Source organism: Oreochromis aureus, linkage group 10 (assembly GCF_013358895.1).
Source record: "Oreochromis aureus strain Israel breed Guangdong linkage group 10, ZZ_aureus, whole genome shotgun sequence".
Taxonomy (NCBI): domain Eukaryota; kingdom Metazoa; phylum Chordata; class Actinopteri; order Cichliformes; family Cichlidae; genus Oreochromis; species Oreochromis aureus.
In genome coordinates, this window is record NC_052951.1 from 17,458,358 (window position 1) to 17,479,644 (window position 21,287).

At 41.1% G+C, this 21,287-nt stretch overlaps 1 protein-coding gene across 4 annotated transcripts in view; it reads right to left on the reverse strand.

Moving 5' to 3' along the window:
- stard13a (StAR-related lipid transfer (START) domain containing 13a) overlaps window positions 1-21,287 on the reverse strand; it is a 56,669-nt gene that overhangs the window by 25,298 nt on the left and 10,084 nt on the right. For 3 of the 4 annotated variants that reach the window (XM_039618568.1, XM_039618566.1, XM_039618567.1), the window contains 2 exons: window positions 15,904-16,080; window positions 12,735-12,765 (listed from right to left, as the gene is read on the reverse strand). In XM_039618568.1, the coding sequence (XP_039474502.1) occupies window positions 12,735-12,765; window positions 15,904-16,080 (208 nt within the window). Of the gene's footprint in view, window positions 1-537; window positions 1,080-12,734; window positions 12,766-15,903; window positions 16,081-21,287 lie in introns of those variants that run through there. The other variant, XM_039618570.1, reaches the window with a different exon arrangement.

The following is a 21,287-nucleotide window of genomic DNA, read 5'->3' on the forward strand; positions in this document are numbered from 1 at the left end:
TCCGGACGAGATAATCCGAAATAATAAACAGCGAGAATAAAATAAGTGAAAGTAAACCAGAGTCCGGACTAGAACAACAGATAGTGAATGATTGGCATCTGGACCCCCCCCTTCTTTGGACTCCTGTCCACAGCACATGCCTGGGTGCTGTTTTGAGGACTAAATTTGACAATGACCTTCCCAAAATACCAGGGTGCGCGCTGCTGTGACGCTACAGGCACACAGCTCTATATGCAGCACATAGGCTGAAGATAAACTTCTGTCTTCTAACAATATTATAAGGTCTAAAGGAATAAATACGATGGTGCGTAAAATCATACAACCAAAGAGTGAGGGAAAAATAAGGCAAATGTTCAACCACTTAGAAAGAAATCGGAATAAAATCTGAATTTTCAAACCAGGATTTAAGAAAAAAAAAGTAAGTGGTGGTTTAATGTAGCCTAGCACGTCATTATTCTTACTGTGGTTACAGTGAGGCTGTTGAGTTGATCTGTGAGGACATGCTGCATCCCGCATATTTGTATTTGGCTCTCTGACCTGCTAACCGTCTCTCCCGGACATTTCTCCACAGCAGATCCCAAGCCTTGGACGTTGAGTCCCGCAGCTGCTCGCTGATCGACCGCCGCAGCTGCAGCTTGGCAGACTTTCGCTGGGTTGTCATTGCGGTGCAGCCGGACGCATATTCCCCCGACTATTAAAAAAACGAAACCCCTGCTCTTGTCAACCGCACGCTTATTCCTCAGCTCCTTTATTCCGCTATGCAAACAGCCCGGGATGAGGCAGTGCGCCCCGGCTTCTGCGTCTGGCTGCCGCAATAGTCGTCACTGCTACACCTGGTATACAGCTCCTCTAGCGCTGCGTCACCTTCCTGCACCAGCGGAGGCGGATGAGGTCCTACCGGCAGGATCCTGACCCCCTCTAAAAAATGATGTACTGATTTAACAAATTCTGCATTTCTGCCCTACTCGTCCACGTCTGTAGGGCGAAGATGCAGAAATGTTACAACATTACTTCTGCATGTGAGGCGAGAACTCTGACAAGGCGAGCCAGATGTGAGAGGCGGCCCCCCGCCACAAGGGTTGGACTCGCTCTCTCTCAAACACACACAAACACACACACAAGAACCAAACCTAGGCTACACGTTCTCCACGCCACAAACCCACCCACTCACCCAAACAAGGATCTCTTTCAATCCCAGTAGGCTACTGGTAACACAGCCAGGGCCGACGAGCCTAAAATAAAAACACACCGGCATGCTGTGCTGAATCTAAAAGTTTAAAAATGATTTAACTAGTGTAAAAGTGCAGGATGTGATTTGCATCTTAAATTGCATAAATAATTATTGAAATTGCTTGATCAATTCAGCAGGAATCTCAAACTCAGTGGAAAGACTTCTGCAAATAGCAGCAAGCAGCAACCACAGATTATCTCCAGGTAAAAAGTAGCTTTTCCTTCGTGTTAACCATTAACTTGTGAGTGGAAGTTAAAGGGGTAGAGAATATGGATAATTGAAGTCTGTTTGTGCTTAGAATTGTGGTATTGTAAAAATAGAAAAATAAAAATTGTCTTTCTGTTGCTGGCTGCGGTGTCCCCCCTGATATTTTGGGACTGAATCTGCGCTACGTCACAGGTTAGAGACAAACTGCAGCCTAAGTTTGGTTCCTGGAATGACTCTTCTTAGCATTTCTGCTCATTTAGTCACAGGTCTGACCTTAGAGAGCAGCTGAGAGGGCTTTGGTACTCAGGAACTTAATTTTTTGTCCTCCACTTTCTGTTGGAAATTATGACAAATAGCTAAGACAATCTATGGTGACGTTTCCAAGACGTTTCCAATTACCAGCGTCAGAGATAGAAAGCATCAGCAAATTCTCAAATTTAAAATGCTGAATCATGATGTGGCTGCTTTAAAAATGTCCGTCTGTGATCTTAACACCATACAAGCTGCCAGTTTTGTACAAGACAAAGAAAAACTGCAATAAAGCACTCACAGATGTGTTTTTCTGCTTCAGGGAGTTTCTAACTTTACCTGTAACTGCACTAACTGGTGATTGAGTAACTGGCTTTTTCTTGACTAACTGAGAAAAAGTTGCGTACTGCTGCTGCCAGCAGCCTAAAGTGAAAGTGCTCGAGCATGTGAGCTGCCTCTCTTTCAGAGCCACATTCACCCCTCTGACAGGTTAAGAGGTGGGAATTTCAGAGTTATTCCCATGTCATTCCAGGAATGCCAGACTGAGCGATCAGACCGACCAGGACGCTCCTCGGTTGCCGTCTGCCTGACACCATCGGATGTCCTGTTTGTGGTGTTAAATTGCAGGTCAGCAGGGATCCAATGAGTAAAGACCTGATTCAACAGTTCAGCTTGTCGAAACACGCTAGACACCCTGTGCGGTCATCAGAATCCTGAGGTTATCTGGCTGCCAAATGCTGCTTTACTGACACGGCTCACCATCTTAGTCGAAGCACTGAGCAAATATTTGGCTACATAATTCCACCCAGAATGTGACTTGTGCAGCTGAAATTGCTCCACATCAAAGACGGTGAAGGTGAAGGTGATGGAGGCTGGAGTCTGGTCTAACTTTCCCTGCTTTGCCCGACATGACACAGAGTAAGTTGACAGTTTAGCTGCAGAGTGCCCCACTGATTCATATTCTTTCACTTCTGGACTGGAGTATGAACCTGTAGCCGAACAGCTGGAAGGATAAAGGAGGGGAAAACATCTGCATGGGAGGAAAAAAAAAGAAGAGGGGCAGAACTACTTAAAGATGAGAGAATGCAGAGATAACATTAAATCATTTGCTTTATAATTCCTGTTTTCATTACTTTAATCAAACAAGCAAGTGATATCGAAAAGAGGATAAGACAAATGCCGATCTGTCTTTTACATTTAAACATACTCAAAACAGAAAAAGAAAAATGAAAGAGGAGAAGGGGGAAGAATGCCAGGTGTGTACTAATGATGCTGAGAATGCTGGGAGGCTATGTGGAGGCAGTGCACCTGTGTGTCATCCGAGGAATTGTGAATTAAATAAAATATATGATGATAATGATGACAGCATGCAAGAGGAATAAGGCAGTGCAGAAGTGAAGCATGTATGTGCTTTTAAAACAAGTAACACATGTCTTGAAGGGAGCCATGAAAAGCACAAACAAGGTTCTTATTTCCAGCTGCAGGCATCTGGTTCAGTAAACATTAACTCTTTCCATTCACAGCCAGATTCCGTGCTGTGGGTCACTATTTGGTTCAAAACTGGTTGAAAAAATATAACAAAAAAAGACATTAACTCTTTTGTCATTCACACAAAAATCAAAAAGCTGCCACGGGACCTCAGAGGTGTATCTCTGGATGTTCTGCTGATCCTACTGTCTAGTGTACATGTGTGCTGAACAAAAATAGTTGAGATTATATATGTAACTACAAAGCACGGGTAAAGGTGAGACGTATGCAAAATTACAGAAGAACTGGACTAAAAATCAGTGACAAAAATGAAAGAGACGCTGGGTGACAGTGGAGGCTCTGTCATGGCTTGGGGAACTAATAAATTAAATTTAAAACCTTTACCTCACTTTAGAGTGGCCCAGTGTTGCAGGTACATCTATTAAAACTACTAATACTAATACTAATAATAACAGGTAAGAATACTAATAATAATTAACCAAGAAACATGAAATAATTACATACTGTGTTTACAAAAAACCCACATAATAACACACTTATGAGGTTCTTCTGTGTTGTTTGTATATATCAGTACAATGAGAGTGAAAAACTGGACTCTGACTGCACTTCTCTGAAAACTGCTTCCCGGGAGTTTGATCCACAGTCAGTCAGTTTTGGGTTTCACCCCTGTGATGTCGAAGGCTGTGATATGTGGATGCTAAGCTGGTCCCTGAGGTCAACCTCTGCTTTGGGCAGAGAGAACGAGCACCACAGGATCACCGTCTCTCACAGCAGCAGCCAATCAAAACATCAAACCCAACACATTCCAGCTCTCAAACAGCCAATCAAAGCAGCACAATTGATATTTTCTGGACAGACCCTGTATCTGAATTTCTGAACAAATACACAGCAGAGCATGGGCGTCTCCACCAGGGGAGCAATCAGATCTTGCAGTGGTTACAAAAAAAAATGGACAGGGGTGGTTTGGGGAAGGCTGCTGTCTTCCAGGGGCAGAAGAGGAGGAGGAAGAAGAGGAAGAGAAATCAAGTTTCTCCTGCTTTTTTCCTATCAGGTCATTTAAGGTTGCAAAGATCGTGCAGCCAGTGCCCGTGCATGTACTGATCACAAAGACCATTACATGCACTGCCTTTTTTTCCATGCATATGCTTATGTACATAGTCATCTTCTAAGGCCTGCACATTCTTTCCCAGAAACATTTTATCCCTGTCGTAGGCTTCGCTCATTCACCGCAATAAAATTACTGTAAAAAGTCAATAGCTGCACACAGAGACTGGGTTAGCGAGTTCAGTCTAATCAATGATTTAACAGATCACGTGACCAATGGCCGTGACAAAACCATCTCACCAAACTACTCCGCTTAAATGCTCCATGTCCTCTCAGCTAACATGTACCCTCTATCCATTTCTCCTCCTGCTGCACGAGCTCATTTTTCTCTTCCTCATCCCTGCTACTCTCTCCCCGGTCCCTGTCTTCTATTTTCAGCAACACTCAGTCATTCAGGCCAAGCAGCAAAGCTCAACCCAACAGTTTGAGCTTGAAGAGCACGCATATAACCTTATTTTTTCCCCCTGTGTCACTTACAAAGGCTTACCTCATCTGTGTGTGGCAAAAAAAACTCATTTCAGTCAGTAAATTTAATTGTCATCGTGTCACCTGCAGTGAGCACCAGCAGCCCGCTTGAGTGGAAAACCTTCAGATTAAATGAAACCATTGAACAGATGGCACTGTGTGACCTCGACCTAAATTCCTACCTCATACTATGTGTTTTAGTTATCCATGAGATCACACACACACACTTACACGCCCACACACAGACACACACACGTAATCATCTTACAGTGAATCACAGTTATTCCATATGCTCACATCCTCAGAAAGTATTATGAAGGCTAACTCTCTAGGATTCAGATCACATCTGTTAATGTGTTCAATCTTGGTTGTGTACTTTACCTTTAGCACCCTAACATGAAATAAAAATACTGCCCTGTACAAGTAACCCAGCCACAGAAAAGGGCGGGTCACAAGCCAGGGTACTCTTAGTACTGGTCACAAGGCAGAAAAAATAAGAAGGGTTGCGTCAGGAAGGGCACTCAAGGCATGAAATCTTTGATCAAGATTGAGATTCATTCTCAATGGAAACTATGTGACTGCCGGAGGAAGACACAGAAAGGAGAGACAGAAAGGGAAGAGTGTCAGGGTGAGAGTAGAGACATTAAATGTAGGTACTAAATGTAGGAAGAGGGCTGGCTGATGTGATGGAGAGAATCAAGCTGGATATACCTGTGAGTGCAGGAAACAAGAGGAATGAAAGTCGGTATAAGCAAGACAGAATACATGTGTGTGAATGAGCAGGAGGTGTAGATAGGAAAGGTGGATGAGTTTAAATACGTGGGGTTAACCACCCACAACAGACACTGCAAAAGAGAGGTGAAGAAAAGAGTGCAGGCAGACAGAATGATAGCAAGAGTGAAAGGGCAGGTTTAGATGGTAGTGAGACCTGATATGATGTATGGTTTGGAGACGGTGGCACTGATGAGGTGGCAGAGTTTAAGGATGAGATTAGAAATGAGTTCTTTTTTAGATGGTTTAGACATGTGCAGGGAAGAAATAGTGGAAACAGTAGGCAAAGGATGTTGAAGATGGATCTGCCAGGCAGGAGGAAAAGAGGAAGAGTACAGGAAAAATATTTGGATGTAGTGAAGGAGGACATGCAGAGGGTTGGTGTGACAGAAGAGGAAACTAGGGATGGATGCAGATGAGCTGCTGTGGAGAGTCCTACAGGGAGCAGCCAAAAGAATAAGACAACACTATCCTGTACACATCACTGTTGCTTCTATTTAAGCATACAAGTTTCCACAGAGGTAAATAAAAAAAAACATGAAACATCCTCAAAGAAAAGTAGCCCTTTCTCTTAGTGCTAGCTTTTATGACTGGCAAAAGCTGCAGTGTTTAGTATTCAGAACTGATATTGCTGTTTTGACCTTTGACTTTGAAACATCAGAGCGATGCTGTGATTGGCAGGTGCTTCCAGCAACAGCAGACAGTGAACACTCAGCATGAGTGGAAAGAAGTGGTGGGGACAGACAGACAATGGTGGCACTCAGACGAGAACAGAGTTAAACCCAAATAAGACAAAAAAGTCAAATGAGATGTAAAATCTGTTTACCAAAAATCTTGAAGATGTTAAATTTTCGAGAGAGAAAAAAAAGCCTGAGTGAAAATGATTCTTTGATGTTTCTGCATCAGTCATTGAGGAATGCTATACTCCGGTCACCTCCCTCAGAAAAAGGGGCCGGAGGAGGGGAAAGTGGGTCAGGAGCTCATTCAGAGTGTCTATCCGCACACTCTCCAGTAACAACAACAACAACTTCACTTGTCCAGCCTGTGAAGATAAGTCTGTTGACACTGTCCACCTCCTATTCTGGGGACTGCATCACCTACAGGATATGGCTATTACTGTGGCCCACCCGAGGGGTGAGACACAAAGCGAGGGTCTTGGCATGTGGACCAAAGGGGAGAGACGATGCAGATGGGAAAAAGAGGAAAGCAGGCTCCAAGGAGACAGAGGAGGAGACAGACGAGGGGGCTTGCAAGCTAAGTGGAGAAGACCGTGGGGTGCAGACTGCGGCATGGGAGAAGAAGGACCTGGGGCATGACCGGGAGGGGGAACTATAGGGAAACTCCCCAGGTCATTGCAGTGCAGATCATATGCTGATAAGACCTCCTTATTGCCGTCTGTCTCATTTTAAAGACAATTAGTGGGTGTACACACATAGTGAGGGGTTTTTTAGGTGTTAAAATAAGCATTTTTTACCTGGAAAATCCTCAAGGACTAACTTCCTTCCTGGAGCCCTCAGCAATGGAATAGGGTTTCAAGACCACACACAGTAAACACATAAGTTTGCATAAGATGAACATAAAAATATGCATCAAAATATACACAGAAATACACAAGTAGTACAGTTGAATGTTTGAAGCGTTTGTTACAATTAACTACAAGTGTATGATTATGTGAAACATTTAGACTAATCAGACTGAAACTCGAGTCACCGTGTCTTCTTCGCGTTTGCTATATTTAGTCAGTCTGTTTGTCTAAGACTGGCTGAATGTTTACATAACAGCAGCTGTTATTAATATTTTCAGATTATTAATAAATCAAATGGTGTTGTGTGTGTTAAAGGATGTGACAAGCTCACAGAGAGTTATCGTCCATCTCAGTTCTGCTCAGCTCTGAGCACTTGTGGAGCTTTTTACGCCTTGACCTGCTCGTTGTTTTTTGGTGATTGATTATGACCTGTGGCACAGCTCTGAGGCCTGTGCTATGAAGCAAGTTCAACATACAGAGGATGTCATGTCATCGATTCACGTTATCTCGATTCACATGAAGGAGAGCCGTTGGCAGCATCTGACCAATCACAATTACCTGTAAACCCAGCTGATTTTACCATGTGTGAAACGATATGATTCAAATGAAGGAGATATAGCCGTTGGTCCCTAGGACATCTGACAAATCACACCCATTACCTGTAAGGTGTACTGGCAACAGAGTGGCTGATTTTGACACCAAGGAAGATGAAACAACGATCGAGACTGTCCGAGCATGATAGGACAATGTTAATCAATGTTATAGGTGTTAATCAATGTTAAGGTTAATCACATAGAAAGAAAAACACATCAGAGTGTGTGAGAAGAGAAACACTGTAATGTAAAAGTGTGCGCTTTATCTTCTTTGGTCATTCACACTGGGAAAGAGATGATATATTAATAAAGTTTAGCCTATTTGAAGCCAGGAAAGAAAGTTGGTAAAAATGTCTAATGCCAAAAACTGATCATATATCACAGCTCTGTCAGTGAGACACAGAATAATCTGAGAATCTGAGAGAATTACTAGGGAATTTTGGTTTTATATCTATACCCTGGGGTATATTATGCTACTGGTTCTTGTGCCTGAGTTTCAGTTTTGTACTTTCAGTAATTATTCCTGTTTGGGGTCTTGGTTTCTGTGTTTTTATTCTCAGGCCTTAGCTTGAACATAGCTATCTGGATTCTGCTCACGTTTAGAGTTTTCAGTTTATTTTACATTCTCTGTGTTTCCTGAATCCAAATGTCAAGTATGTGTGGTGGCTGTTTTATGTCTTATTTCCTGTTTTATTTTGATAGTTTCTTTTCCCGTGTGTATTCTATTTAGTTTTGTTACCCTGTCTTGATTTCCCTGATTAGTGTCCGCTGTGTCTCCCAGGCGTCTCCACTCTGCCCCAGTCAATTCTTTTTTTTTTATCTGTCTTTCCAGTTTGTATGGTTCTCACTGTTTTTTCTGTTTTCTGTTGTTGTTTTGGATACCTTTTAATTTAATAAATAAAACTAACTGTAAGACTCTAAAGTCAGTACTGATGTTCATTGGGGAAACACAAATAATTTATGTCATTAAAGGTTATTTTTGCAGCATAAGTAACCATCTTTGTAGCACTGACAACCCAGGGCTAACTGTGAACTTGCCTGGATAAGACAAAATCTTACTTTGTAGTGCAGAGGTCTGTATTATAAAGAGAGAAAATAAGAGTATGATAGTATTATAAGAAGAGCACGTCAATTTTAGCTTTATTTTATATTTTAATTTTTTGTAATATGGGAATATTTATATATTAGAGCTATTATGCAATATTTGGGAATATATTGTATTATTTAATATTAGTGCTTTAACTTGTTAGCTGCTGTTCTTACTGTATTGGGTCAACTGTGATTTCTTCTGGGATTAATAAAGTATTCTGATTGTGAAACAGCAAGAATACCTGTTCACTGAATCAAATGAATTTCACTTTAATCTGTAACAAACTGAAACAATGTCCATGTCTTCTTGATTAATCTGTAGGAAAGCTTTAATGTGGATACACTTGGATACACTATATAGACACTTTAAAATTTCAGCTGTGACCTTAGAAATAAACAGAAGAACTGAGAGCGCAATCAGTGATAAAATAATTAATTGGAATTAAAATCTTTATTTTACCAATCTCTGTGCTTAATTACCAGGTTAACGATTTGCAGCAGCATTCCTCTCTGGTTCTTTTGGCAACAGTAGGTGGCACTCATAGGGATCATTTTCTGTACAAGAAGAGTCATATGACACGTGTAATACCCTTTTTAGATTGATCAGATGCTGTCAAGACCACCCTTTCATGTGAATATGCAGGGTAAACCCTGGGTTAACTTAACAAGTTGATAACGAGCTTTGTGTGACTGCTTATCCTGATCACCAATGTTAGGAATTCAGGAATGCAACTGAATCCAGATAATGGAAAGATACCCTGGGTATGTGGAAGTCACTTCATAGCACAGGGTTCAGGCCTTTGATCATTAGTAGGCATCTTCCTGAACTCTGCTACTCTAACTGTACACTAACTGCTGTGCAGCAAAGAGCCATCAGCAACCAACTACCTGGTGAACATAGCATTGCTGCCAAGTAGCGGCTGTGGACAAAGTGGCAACACGGAAATGCCAAAAACTAAAGTGGCCACTTGAGCGTGGCTCCGAAGGGTGGATTCAATCCCCTTCAAGACAACAGGGAGTATATTTTTATATAAAGGCTGAAAGTCGTGCATTATACGGTTCAAACACAAGTGCCATTAACTGGAAGCTGTCTGCTACGCTTCACCTCAGCTAATTCAAGAACACTGAACTGGACCTCTCAATGACGGGCGTGGTAGCGGTGCCTCTGGGAGTGTTTTAATGCAATTACCTGGTAAATAATATGGCTTGCTGTGTGGTTAATTGAACTACATCCTGCCCAAGTCTCCAAGTCTGAGCTTTTAGGGTGAGGGAGAGTCTTTTATTTTATATTAAAACATTAAAACAAACTAACAAAGAAAAAAAGAAATTCACAATGGGAGTTTAGAAATTCAACAGAGACAGCAGAGGGCAGAAGGACAGCAGAAAAATGAAAAGGGAGGTGAAGGAGGAAACGGCAGGAGAGAGCTGGACTACAGCCAAATCCACTTCCAGACTTGTTAAAGCACTGCTGCATATTGCAGCAATATTTACACACACACAAACACACACTGTAGCACACATGCCAAGCAAAAGCTTTATACGGGACCTCCTACATCAGACTACAAACCTTTAATGTTTGCTGTCGGGTGGGTCTGCACATCACATTAAGTTATAAAGGTTTATTGCAACTTAATTGCTGAGCCAACTTTTACTCATCCAAAACACACAGCAGCAGAATTTTACAGTCAAACTGAAACGTGTTTTATGTTAAATGGGATGATATTTGTCACTTTAACAATAACTACAATTATGTTTTTTAAACATTTGGGCTAAATGTCAGCAGAAAATGTGAGCGGGAAGCCTGCAGGAGCTGCTGGTTATCCAGACATATTTAAAACATATCACAGACCGACAAAAGGGCAGCGGCCCATAGGCTACTCACATCCTCCCTAAGCACCTTTCAATCACAAAAAACTACTGATGGATTATTATGTATAATCCTGGGCTGCGGTGAAAATGGGGAGAATGTGTGTCAGTGTGCATTTTTTAAACCAAGGTCATCTGTAGCTTATCGGCTGCTCTAAAATAGCAGCGCTCTACTTAAATACCTTTGCCAGAGAAGTGACAGCGTGTGGCCTGTCTGAAAAAATGCAAAACCTGAAAAGGGTAATTTCATGAAGTGGACTTTCAAGACATTAGATTTACTGTTATTGATACTAGGTAGAATGAGGTCACTGCTTTGCTTAATAAAGTCCCAGGTCTGCACCTTTCTGTCTGTTTTAAGGAGATTAGCTGCTGCAACATGACTTTGTTTGGAATCTAACATCCATTCTCTTCCATTTATCCAATGGAATCCAATTTATTACGGTTGTGGGGGAGCCTATCCCAGCTGTCATAGTGCGAGAGGCAGGGTGTACCCTGGAGAGGTCACTACTCTGTCGCAGGACTAACACAGAGAAAAACCATTCACACCTACAATTTAGAATCACCAGTTAACCTAACCTAACCTAATTAGGACATTTTAATCAGGATAACGCGGTTGATTGACAGATCACCCCGGGAAAAGACACTTCAGTTAAACAAAATTATCACAGTTGTCCTCATTTTAAGTTTCTAAGTGGGTTAAGGTGCAGAAAAGTGAGCATTGTGCAACATTCAGCGAGGCTGATGTAAGACGCCACAGGCACTACGAAGGGAATCTTCAAATGCAAATTAATTTAAGATCAAAAGTGCTTAAACGCCTGTTACTGCATATTCATGTTGAAAGCTTAACCTTTGCAGGGATTAAGTTTTTTTTTCTTCCACAGGCTTGAAAAATGCATGAGCTGAAAATGCATACCATTCCCTGTGATACGCGGCCAGAGATATTCAATAAACCTGTCACAGTGAATAAATACACACTGAGGAAAATTACAATAATCTGCAAACAGATAAGGAGAGATCCCTCACAGAACGCAGTGTGGGTGCCATTAGTTGTGTTTAAAACAAATGCAAAAAATTCTCTGTTTATCTCTCAAACAGAGCACAGGGTGAATGTCAGCAATGGGAGCAGAGATATGACTGTAACACATGTATGCTGCCGCTTCGCAGCTCTGACGCGGACCACACCGGCAGACAAATGCTGATTGATTCGACAGGATGTCTTCTGTCAAAAAGCCAAAGCGTTTCCTGATATCACAGGAGAAAATAAACACTCTCGAGTGAGAGAGCGAATGAAGGATGGAAAGCGAAAGAACGAATCTAATCTGGACTCCTCCCTCGGCGCGCCGCGTCTGTATAAAATTTTTCTTACTTATAAATACACAAACATCCCCATCACACGCCGCTGACAGCATCACCTCTGACAGCGCCACCTCTGACCTCCCTGCGGCCTCCAAGGATTCATGGCGCACACCAGACGTCTGACTGGATGTAACGCCACATCTGAGACACACATATATACAGGTACACACACACGCAGACAAAACACACAAAAGCAAACAATTCCACAGTGCAGCGAATGTGATCCTGTCACCGAGACATCTCCCTAGGTTGCACTTAACTATAGTAGCTGTGACGCCTGTGCATGTCAATCAAAGGACACACACTGTGAGGATAAGAGATACAGACGGGGGCAGAGCTGTGCTCATTAATCATCTACCCAGACCTTTGTATCACAGTTTGTGGGAATGCGATGACCAGAGAGAAACAAAAGAAAAGATATTTTTGATTAAAGACCTTTTTGTTGTGTGTTTTGGTGACTGAGATGTTAAACCTCTGTTTGTTATCACATGAAAAATTCCACTAAACCACAGCTTCAAAGCAGAGATGGCTTGTGCATTTTACTATCTATGGCTTTGCACCTAAATATACATGTGTATGTGTGTGTGCGTGTGCATTTTCAGCAGAAACAGTATATCATTACGTCTGAGTGGCTGACCTACTGGCTGGAAATCCTGAGGGAGATATTCCCAGAAGCCAGCTTTATCCCAAAGTGGGAATGCAAACAATCCAAGAGAAAGGACAGTGAAAGTATACAGCCGCCAACTCACACACACAAGAACACACACTCTTGTTGTAAAAGGCATCGTACCTGCCGATTCGCTGGTCATCTTTGCAGTAGCCTGGCGTGGAAAAAGAGAAGAGGAAAAAATAGAAGTTAAGTACAAAAGCAGTGTAATGCAGAAACACGTAAGCAGTGCAGAGTAATCTCATTGTTTCCCTGATACACGCTTTTCGTACAGCAGCAGTAGCTACACTGGGAATATGACTCAAATTCCAAATCTGGCTCAAATAAGAGAAACATATTTCATGACTGTTTATGCCATACGATCTCATGAAAACCCACAAAGCCCCGACAGCTTATTTACTAGTATTACCAAAGATTTATTGGGAATTAAAAGAAAAAGTGTCACATGTGAAGGATATGTGGTACACTCGCTGACATGCTTTTGGTGATTGAGGCAGAGAGCTGTCCGAGAAAAAGCTACTTAAATCATCGTAAATCATTCCATTAAACTTGAGTACAGTGGACAGATTTTACAGCTGGAAGTCCCTGTGTGATTTTCTGACAGCACAAGTCAGAACAAAAGGTTAGACTCGGACGAGGAGATGAACATTACACATGCAGTTAGCATCCTTGTTCACAAAAATTGATAAACTGAAAGATTTGGGATCCCAAGAGGCCAATTTCCTAGTGTGGGAAACGTCATCCTGACACAGACAGTGTGCAACGAACGGAAAACCCCACATCCATGCAAAAAGCTGAGATTCACTGAACTTCAGTGTGATCATCCTGGGTTTTCCTGAGGTCATACTATACTGTGTATAACTCAAATCGTTATCTCTACTGTCAGTTCACGATTAAAAAAGACAGATGCAAAGTAAAAGTGAAGTTTCACATGAAAGCAGTTATTTATATTGTCAGTTATGCTTTCAAAGTAAAAGCGGTTCATTGCTCATTTTAACAAAACAGTCTTGTTTGATGACAATCATATTATAGATGACTGTCAGCAATGTCTGCTATATATGTAATAATGTAAAAAAAAAAATCAAATTGATCCACAAAGCCAGAAGGTGAGAGTAGCAGTAGATTTTTGTTTAATGTTTCATGCTCGGTGCTGAAACAGTAGTGTATAGCATCCCCTCAATCAGCTCCTACAAGCTTTTTATTTGAATGCTGCTGTTTTTTAGTTCACAGCTGAAAAGTGAACAAAGGAAGGGTGGATCAGCTTATTTTCAGAAAAGCTTTTACAAATAGCTTTGATGCAAATGTGCCTTTGATCTGATCTTGATCTCTCTCGTGCTCGAGTGTGTGTGTGTGTGTGTGTGTGTGTGTGTGTGTGTGTGTGTGTGTGTGTGTGTGTGTGTGAGAAAGAGAGAGAGAAAGTTTAGACAGCTGTGCTTTATCAGTCATGGTTAGAAGAAAATAAATCCACGCCTTTGCATCAGTCTGATCCCATGGTTCCTGCAGCTCCCTCTACCTCCATCCAAACACACACACACACACACACACCTTAACCCTAACCATCAAAAATGAATGCCTAAACGTAACCATAACCTAACTGTAACCCTGACACTAAAACCGCATTTTGAGCCTCAAAAATGGCTTCAAACTTGTTGGGATGGGCATTTTGTCCCCATAAGGGACTGTTGGTCCCCACAAGTATAGTAACATTCCAATTTTTGGTCCCCACAAACACATGTGCAGACAAACATATACACAACTAAAAATTGACCTGTATACAGACCAAAGAGTTGTATCAGGGCTAGATGCATCTCTTAAGTCCTGCATCAGGTATTTGCTGGATGGTTTTCTGTTTCTTCTTCTCCTTTTGTCCAGTTTCTCAGTTTTTTAAGATCACACTGCACTCCATTGCTGAGATACGTTAAGTTTTCAACTAATGTCTATTTGGGATTCACCTCGTTAATAACAAAATACTATTTTATGTCTGTCAGACTGTGCAATCCTTGGTATTTTTTTGTACAGTCAACTAAAGAAACTGGAACAAAAACATGTTTTTGCAACAGGCTGCTAGTAACAAAGCGCCTAAACATATAATTTCCAATAGATTCTTTGCTGAGTTGTAAGGAGACACTGACGACACTGGCTCATCTCTTGAGTTAGAAGCCTTATTTATGCTTGAACGGTTCGTATCATTTCTCTGAACATGCTCAGGCAGAAGGACTGGACTGAAAATGAGTGAAAAACATCCAAAGAAAACCTTTGAAAGACCTTCAGTAAGACTGGAAAACAATTTATCAAGTCCTCTTTAAAAAACTACAGGAAAGTGTGTCTCCTTGGAAGCAAAATATAAAGAAACATGGAGAGCCTCAAGACTTTTTCATAGTACTGCAGACATCATTCTTTAAAAAAAACTATATTTCAATAACAGAAATGTATGGAGAGCTTGTGGACTCTATAACTCCCCCTTTCCTTATTTCTGGCCTCCACTCATTGGTGGATGAGCAGTGGTGTATTTGTGATAGTTTGTGTTGCTGCTGCAGTGCTGACAGAGAAAACAGTGACCTTGCATACTGCCGGATGGAGCGGAGCTGTCTCCTCATTTGACTTTCACCTTATTTACACAACAGCAGGGGTAATGCAGACTAGACAGAGGCCCAGAAAAAGGCAGGGGATAAATCCTGACTAGTAGTCAAAACACTAAACAAGCAGAGGCATTCCTTAAAAGCTCTGGCTAGAAATTCCCAATATTAGAGATAAAATACAACAGGAAGTGCAAAGATTGTTCACAATTACACATCGCAGCCTCAAGGTTTTACTCAGTTGGTGTTACAAATTGAAAGCATTTCCCTAAATAACTGACCTCAGCTGAATCAGACAGAGTATATCTGCAGAGCCGGTCTCCAGGATCATCTTTTGTGTGTTTATCAAAAAAAGTAACTCAGGTGTAACTGCTGGAAAGATTCTAGGTTTGCATTAATTTAATCAAAGTGAGACATCATATCACCTTGTGTCTGAGGATGTAATGTATTAATCTGTAATCAAACTGGGCAAAATGGGCTTTTTCATGTTGAAGACTGCAGCTTTGACAACATTATGAAAAATGAAAGCTCACCGATTTTCCTCGTATCCTTCCAAACACCTTCCTGTTACCTTGTCTACAGTATTAATGATTATCAGGAACACTGCACTCATTTTAATCCACTGACTTCACAGCAAAGACGCATTCAGTTAGATAAGTCAGATGTGTCACTCTCACCTCACAAACTCACACACATAGAAACACAGCCTAACTCACCCTAGCCCGGCGGGCCTGGAGGTGTATAGGGGATGAGAGGGATGAGCGCGTCAGTGGTCTGCTGCGGGTCAAAGGCCGTGAGCGGCGCCTGGACAGTGGCTCAGATTTGTCTGGAAACCTGGAGGTTCCCTGATCCTGATTTACTCGGCTTACCATCCTGTCTACAGCCACAGAACCCTGGGAGGACCAAAGGGAAGAAAAACAGTGAGATGGAGCAGCATGAGATGTAAAGCCAGATGAAGGTTCAGTGTCACTTTTAAAAGCTGCTGAAGAAAAATCTAACCACAAATTTAGTTTACTCATCACCAGAATACAGGCATCAAAATGTTTTCAAAGCTTTTAAAGGACATACATGATTCTCTTTAGCATTATATTTATATATTATTTTGACAATAAGAGCTCATAAAAATAAATAAATGTTAACAATCAAGAATTAAAATTATAAGGAAGAACAGAAATAATTAACTCAAAAGGTGTAGGCTGTACAGTTTTAAGAATAAACACTGAACTAGGACAAAGACAGATGTTTCATAACCAATGGTAATCATCCCTGATATTTGAACATTTTTTATTACATAGCGAACAACGAAATCTTAATTCCTCATCAAAAATGCCAGTGTAACTCTAATTTTCTTTATAGAAAGTTTAGTTTAGTTGTGTCCCCTTCAGTTTCTTACCCCAGTCCCTGTCCTCATGTCACCTGTCTCTTCAGCAGCTCTCTGGTTTCTGTGGAGTATTTCGTGGAGCTGGTGTTGGTGGTGTGTGATGAAAGACATAAGACACTGGTAATGATATATCTGCCCTTCTCTTATTCTGAAAAATCCCCATTTATACCGTAAGTATCTCTGCTCAGTGACAACACTGGAAAGTCCAGCTTGACCTGATTGCTCAACTACTGTACCCAGCAGCGGGAAGACCCGCCGTCATGCTTCCCGCTCTTCCCTCCTGTCCGTCGCTGAGCTGATAACAGGGATGTGTGTGCAAATGTGAGCGTGTGTAACTGAAGCAGGGATGGCATTCATGTCTGTAAACGGCATGCTGTTTTCCCCACCAAGATTTCCATCTACAAGTGCATGGATAGAGAGCCACATTTTCTCTTTATTACAGCACACAAGGCCTGTCTGTGCAGAAAATTCCCCCTCTGACCTTGCACAGCATTGCCATCATAGAGATGGCATGATGCTGTTGCTAATTTTATATAACTGTGTGGTCAAAGTTACATAAAAACATCAGGGACACCGTGTCCCCAAAACTAATCTTTAATTTTAATTGTGTTACTCTTACGTAAAAAGGTTTGTTTGATTTGCATTTTTCGGTTCTTTCTATGAACTAGCCGGGCACCTAGGCTATTACCACAGTGCACACCTCTTCATTACACAAAAGCAGCTCTAGCAGCTCTGTACAGTGCAGCATGAAGCATGAAAATTAGTTCACTGGAAGATTTCTGTCACATTTCCTCCTGAGATGCACTTAAATGTGCCCCGAGATTCACTGTAATTCATTCATTTCACTAAAAGGCAGAAATATGAACCTCATGGCTGCATTAGATGAAAGTCACTCAGTCATGTTAACCATGTGGGAACCCAACAACATCCCTAACCGCCCTATCAAAATGTCACAGTGATCAATTTAATAGTTGAGATATTGCAGTCGGGATCCAAATGCTTGACTGGGACCATCACCCGTATGAGCTGTGATTCTATGACTATCATGACAAAAGGAAGTACACAAATAACAACTTTTTACAGCGACATAACTAACGCAATTCTGGAAAGTGTAATGAGCATGTAGGGTACTTCATGATTGCAGGATAGTGTCTGAGGAAAGAATGAAAGAGAATATTGTTTGGAGCACTGAACTCACTAGTTTTTCTATATTAAGCACATGACCTTAAACTTTGGGCCAACTCAAAGGCAAGACTGATGAAGAGTATTGTTTAGAGGAATAACGTGGCAGTATATAAGAGGAACCTCTGATATTTAGCTGGATATTGCATATTTTTAACTCATATAAATACCTCTGCTGTGCTCCAAAACAAGGATGACCTTTTTGCTATAAAAAAGAGAAGAAGAAAGAAATAGATTGCAAGCGATTGGGTTTAGTGACTCTATAAATGAGATTCTGGGAATAAATGGGCAACATCTGTGTTTCTCCCACCATAAGACGGGTGGCTAAATTCACCACTTGTACTGAAAATGCTGCTGTCACTGAAAATAAAAGTGTGTTTAAGTGTTACACACAAGTGCTCCACAGAGAATGTGGCACATAAAGCTAAAAACAGAGAGATACTGTAAATGTACTTTATTGCTGTTTCCAGACAGTTTGGATGAGATTAGCGCGATTAAATACCACCATTTTATTACATTCCTGCAGTTCTGTGCTGCTGGTTAAAGAGCTTTTGAGGTTACCAGATTTACACTTGGTAAGCGTAATGAGGCAGCTGGAATGCTGTGTGAGAGCAGAGCAGCAGAGCACAGCACAGGAGCCATCCGCAGACCGTGTTCCTCTTCCAAAAACTATGTTAAATACACCTGTAAAATAACAGCAAGCCGAAATGACGAGCTCAGCTCCTGTAATCCGCTTTCTGGAGACATGGCGCTTTATCCAGGTGGATGCCAAATGAGTCAAGATCTGTTTGATTTGTGAAATGCCTTAATGATGGAAAAACAACAGGCTTGGAGAACGTCCAAACTAATATTCTTAGCTATGCTGCCTTGTTAAATGAAAGGTGGGTAGCTTAACAGGGGGGAGGAGATAGAAAACTGAGGCCTGTCTAACATGTGTGGTGTGATGCTTAATGAGTTAATGGTACATTCTGTGTGTGTAGCCACGGATGATGAATATGTACAGTGGGTAAAATGCCACTAAAGCTTTGTTTAAAAAAAACAATCATAGCTATAACCGAAGCAGCGGCCGACACAGTACTCCAATTTAATATTTCACTTAGAATTCAAACTTCACATCACATCAACCAGTGAAAAAAATCAGCTTATCTGATACAACAAATTCATCTTGAATGGTCATCACTGAGTTTTATCATTGATTTACCCGCTGACTTTGAGTGAGAGGCAGTTTCCAACCTGGATGATGTTGGCAGCTCAACAAAGGGCTGACAGAGATATCCGTTCATAGCCTTCACACTCACATCCATTTATAATTAAAAATCACTGGTAAACACTAGAGATGGACCGATCCGATATTACGTATTGGTATCGGTCCGATACTGACGTAAATTACTGGATCATATCGGTGAGAAATTAAAACATCCGATACATTAAATATAAAAAAAAACACCTCACAAAACTTGCGACACGGCGTAACTCGGCTCATAACCGTAGCACGTTGGAGCAGTGTGCATCACGTGATAGAGCGATGTGTGTATTTGTAGCCTCGCTACCAAACCAGATCTCCGAGAAGTTATCCCAGAGAGAAGTAAAGCAAGTGTGTAAGTTCATCTCTGAATGTTTGTAAAGCGTTCCCATGTTAAGCTTAACAACCGATATATGGAGCGACTGCCTCTCTCTCCTCACCTTCCTGCGGCTACTTCAATCGTGAAACTGCTTAATGATCAGCTGATCGGCTTTTCTGTCGCGAGTCCTCTCTTCTTTGTTTTGGCCCACTTTGCACCAGAAAGAGGAAACCAGCGGCTGAACAACAGCAGCACTTTAACCTTGATAAGCTGTTGTTAGAATTTATTTAATATTACTTTCACACCAGGATCCTTTTCTAGTAGCTGACGGCTGGTAACTGTGCAGGGGCGGATCTAGCAAAGTGCAGCCAGGGGCCGATAGGGCATTAACAGGGAAAAGGGGCACAAAGACATACTTTTCTTTCTTATTCTCATTTAAAATGTCTAGCTTTTAATAAATAATTATCTGAATCTTACACCCAAAGTTTAAATCTGATGTAAAATGTATAGAAGTCCATTACTGTATATAGTCTAATATACCCTAGTAAGCTATAGTACTTTTTCCTTTGGGAAGATACCATCTGTGCAGTCTGCAATTCTGTTGAAGAAAGATGTTGAATCTATTTAATTATTCTTGAAAAATAATTTAATTCTGTGCATTTTTTTCACACTGCATCAAATTAAAGTTGATTACATCGATTAAGCATCATGACGTGAGGGTGGGGGGGTTCCCTCCTTTTTTTTTTTTGTTGGGAGTTTGCAACCCTATTAGTTAGGTTGCTTAATATTTCTGCTAAGTACTCTTTAAAATACCAGAATAGGGAGGATGGAGTAGGTTTAAGTTTATTAGATTGATCAGTGTTGCTGAACTATAAAATATTTTGGGTGCTATTTTTTACACAGGTATAACAGAATAGCTTTAGTGTTGTTGTTTATTTAAACTTGAGTATGAACTTATACAAAATGCAGCAAGATATTAAAAACAGTTTTATTGATTAAAAACGCACTATATTGGATCATATCGGTATCGGCAGATATCCAAATTTATGATATCGGTATCGACATAAAAAGTGGTATCGTGCCATCTCTAGTAAACACATACATGTGCTCAGACTGTGAGGAGGAAACCAAAACGAGAGAAGATGTGAATGCCACACAGAATGCCTCCGTCACCACGCTGCACAAACTGTGCTACAAAAACTAACTCATGCCTGTGATGTTAAACCTCGTCTTGGTGACTGCACCACAGTATTGTGCAAAAGCACCTAACTCAGTTTAAATTTTATCCTTTGGCACTCTGTTACTAGCAGCCTGTTGCAAAAACACAATATTATGCCTAAGAGACTACAGATGTCTGTAGACACAGCAAGTGTCTACAGACATCTGTAAAACACGGTGGAGGCTCTGTCATGCATTTCAGTTTGTGGCTGCATTTCAGTTGATGAATCAGGAATAGTTCTCCAGGAAGACCATTTAAATAAATTACAGGAAAGCTGCCTGAGAGACTTCAGGCTATATTGAGGAATAAGGGTTCATACAAATCCTGACTCTCAAACTTGTTAGAATTGTACAGTTACCTTATATACTGTATTTCTGTGTTTCTATGCACATGTTTCAGTAAATCACCTGTTTCCCATTTTCATAGCAAAACATAGAAATGAAGGGTGACTCATGACTTTTGCATATACTGTAGTTTTAATATTGATAAATTCTCTCATTTAATACCTCCTGAACAGAGAATCTCTCCAGGTTTAATGTCTTCTCTTCATCAGCAGAATGCATTCAGTTGCAAACTCAACTTGAATGCGTGCATAAAAAACCTCCTGCGTAAATCAGTGAAATTCTACATTTTACAAGCCTCACTGTTTAAGTTTCTCTAAGTGATGCACAGCATACTAGCTACATGTGAATGTGTATTAAGAAATGTCTCACTTCACCTTTTTATTCCTTTAGCTTTAAGTCTGTGAGTTTATTT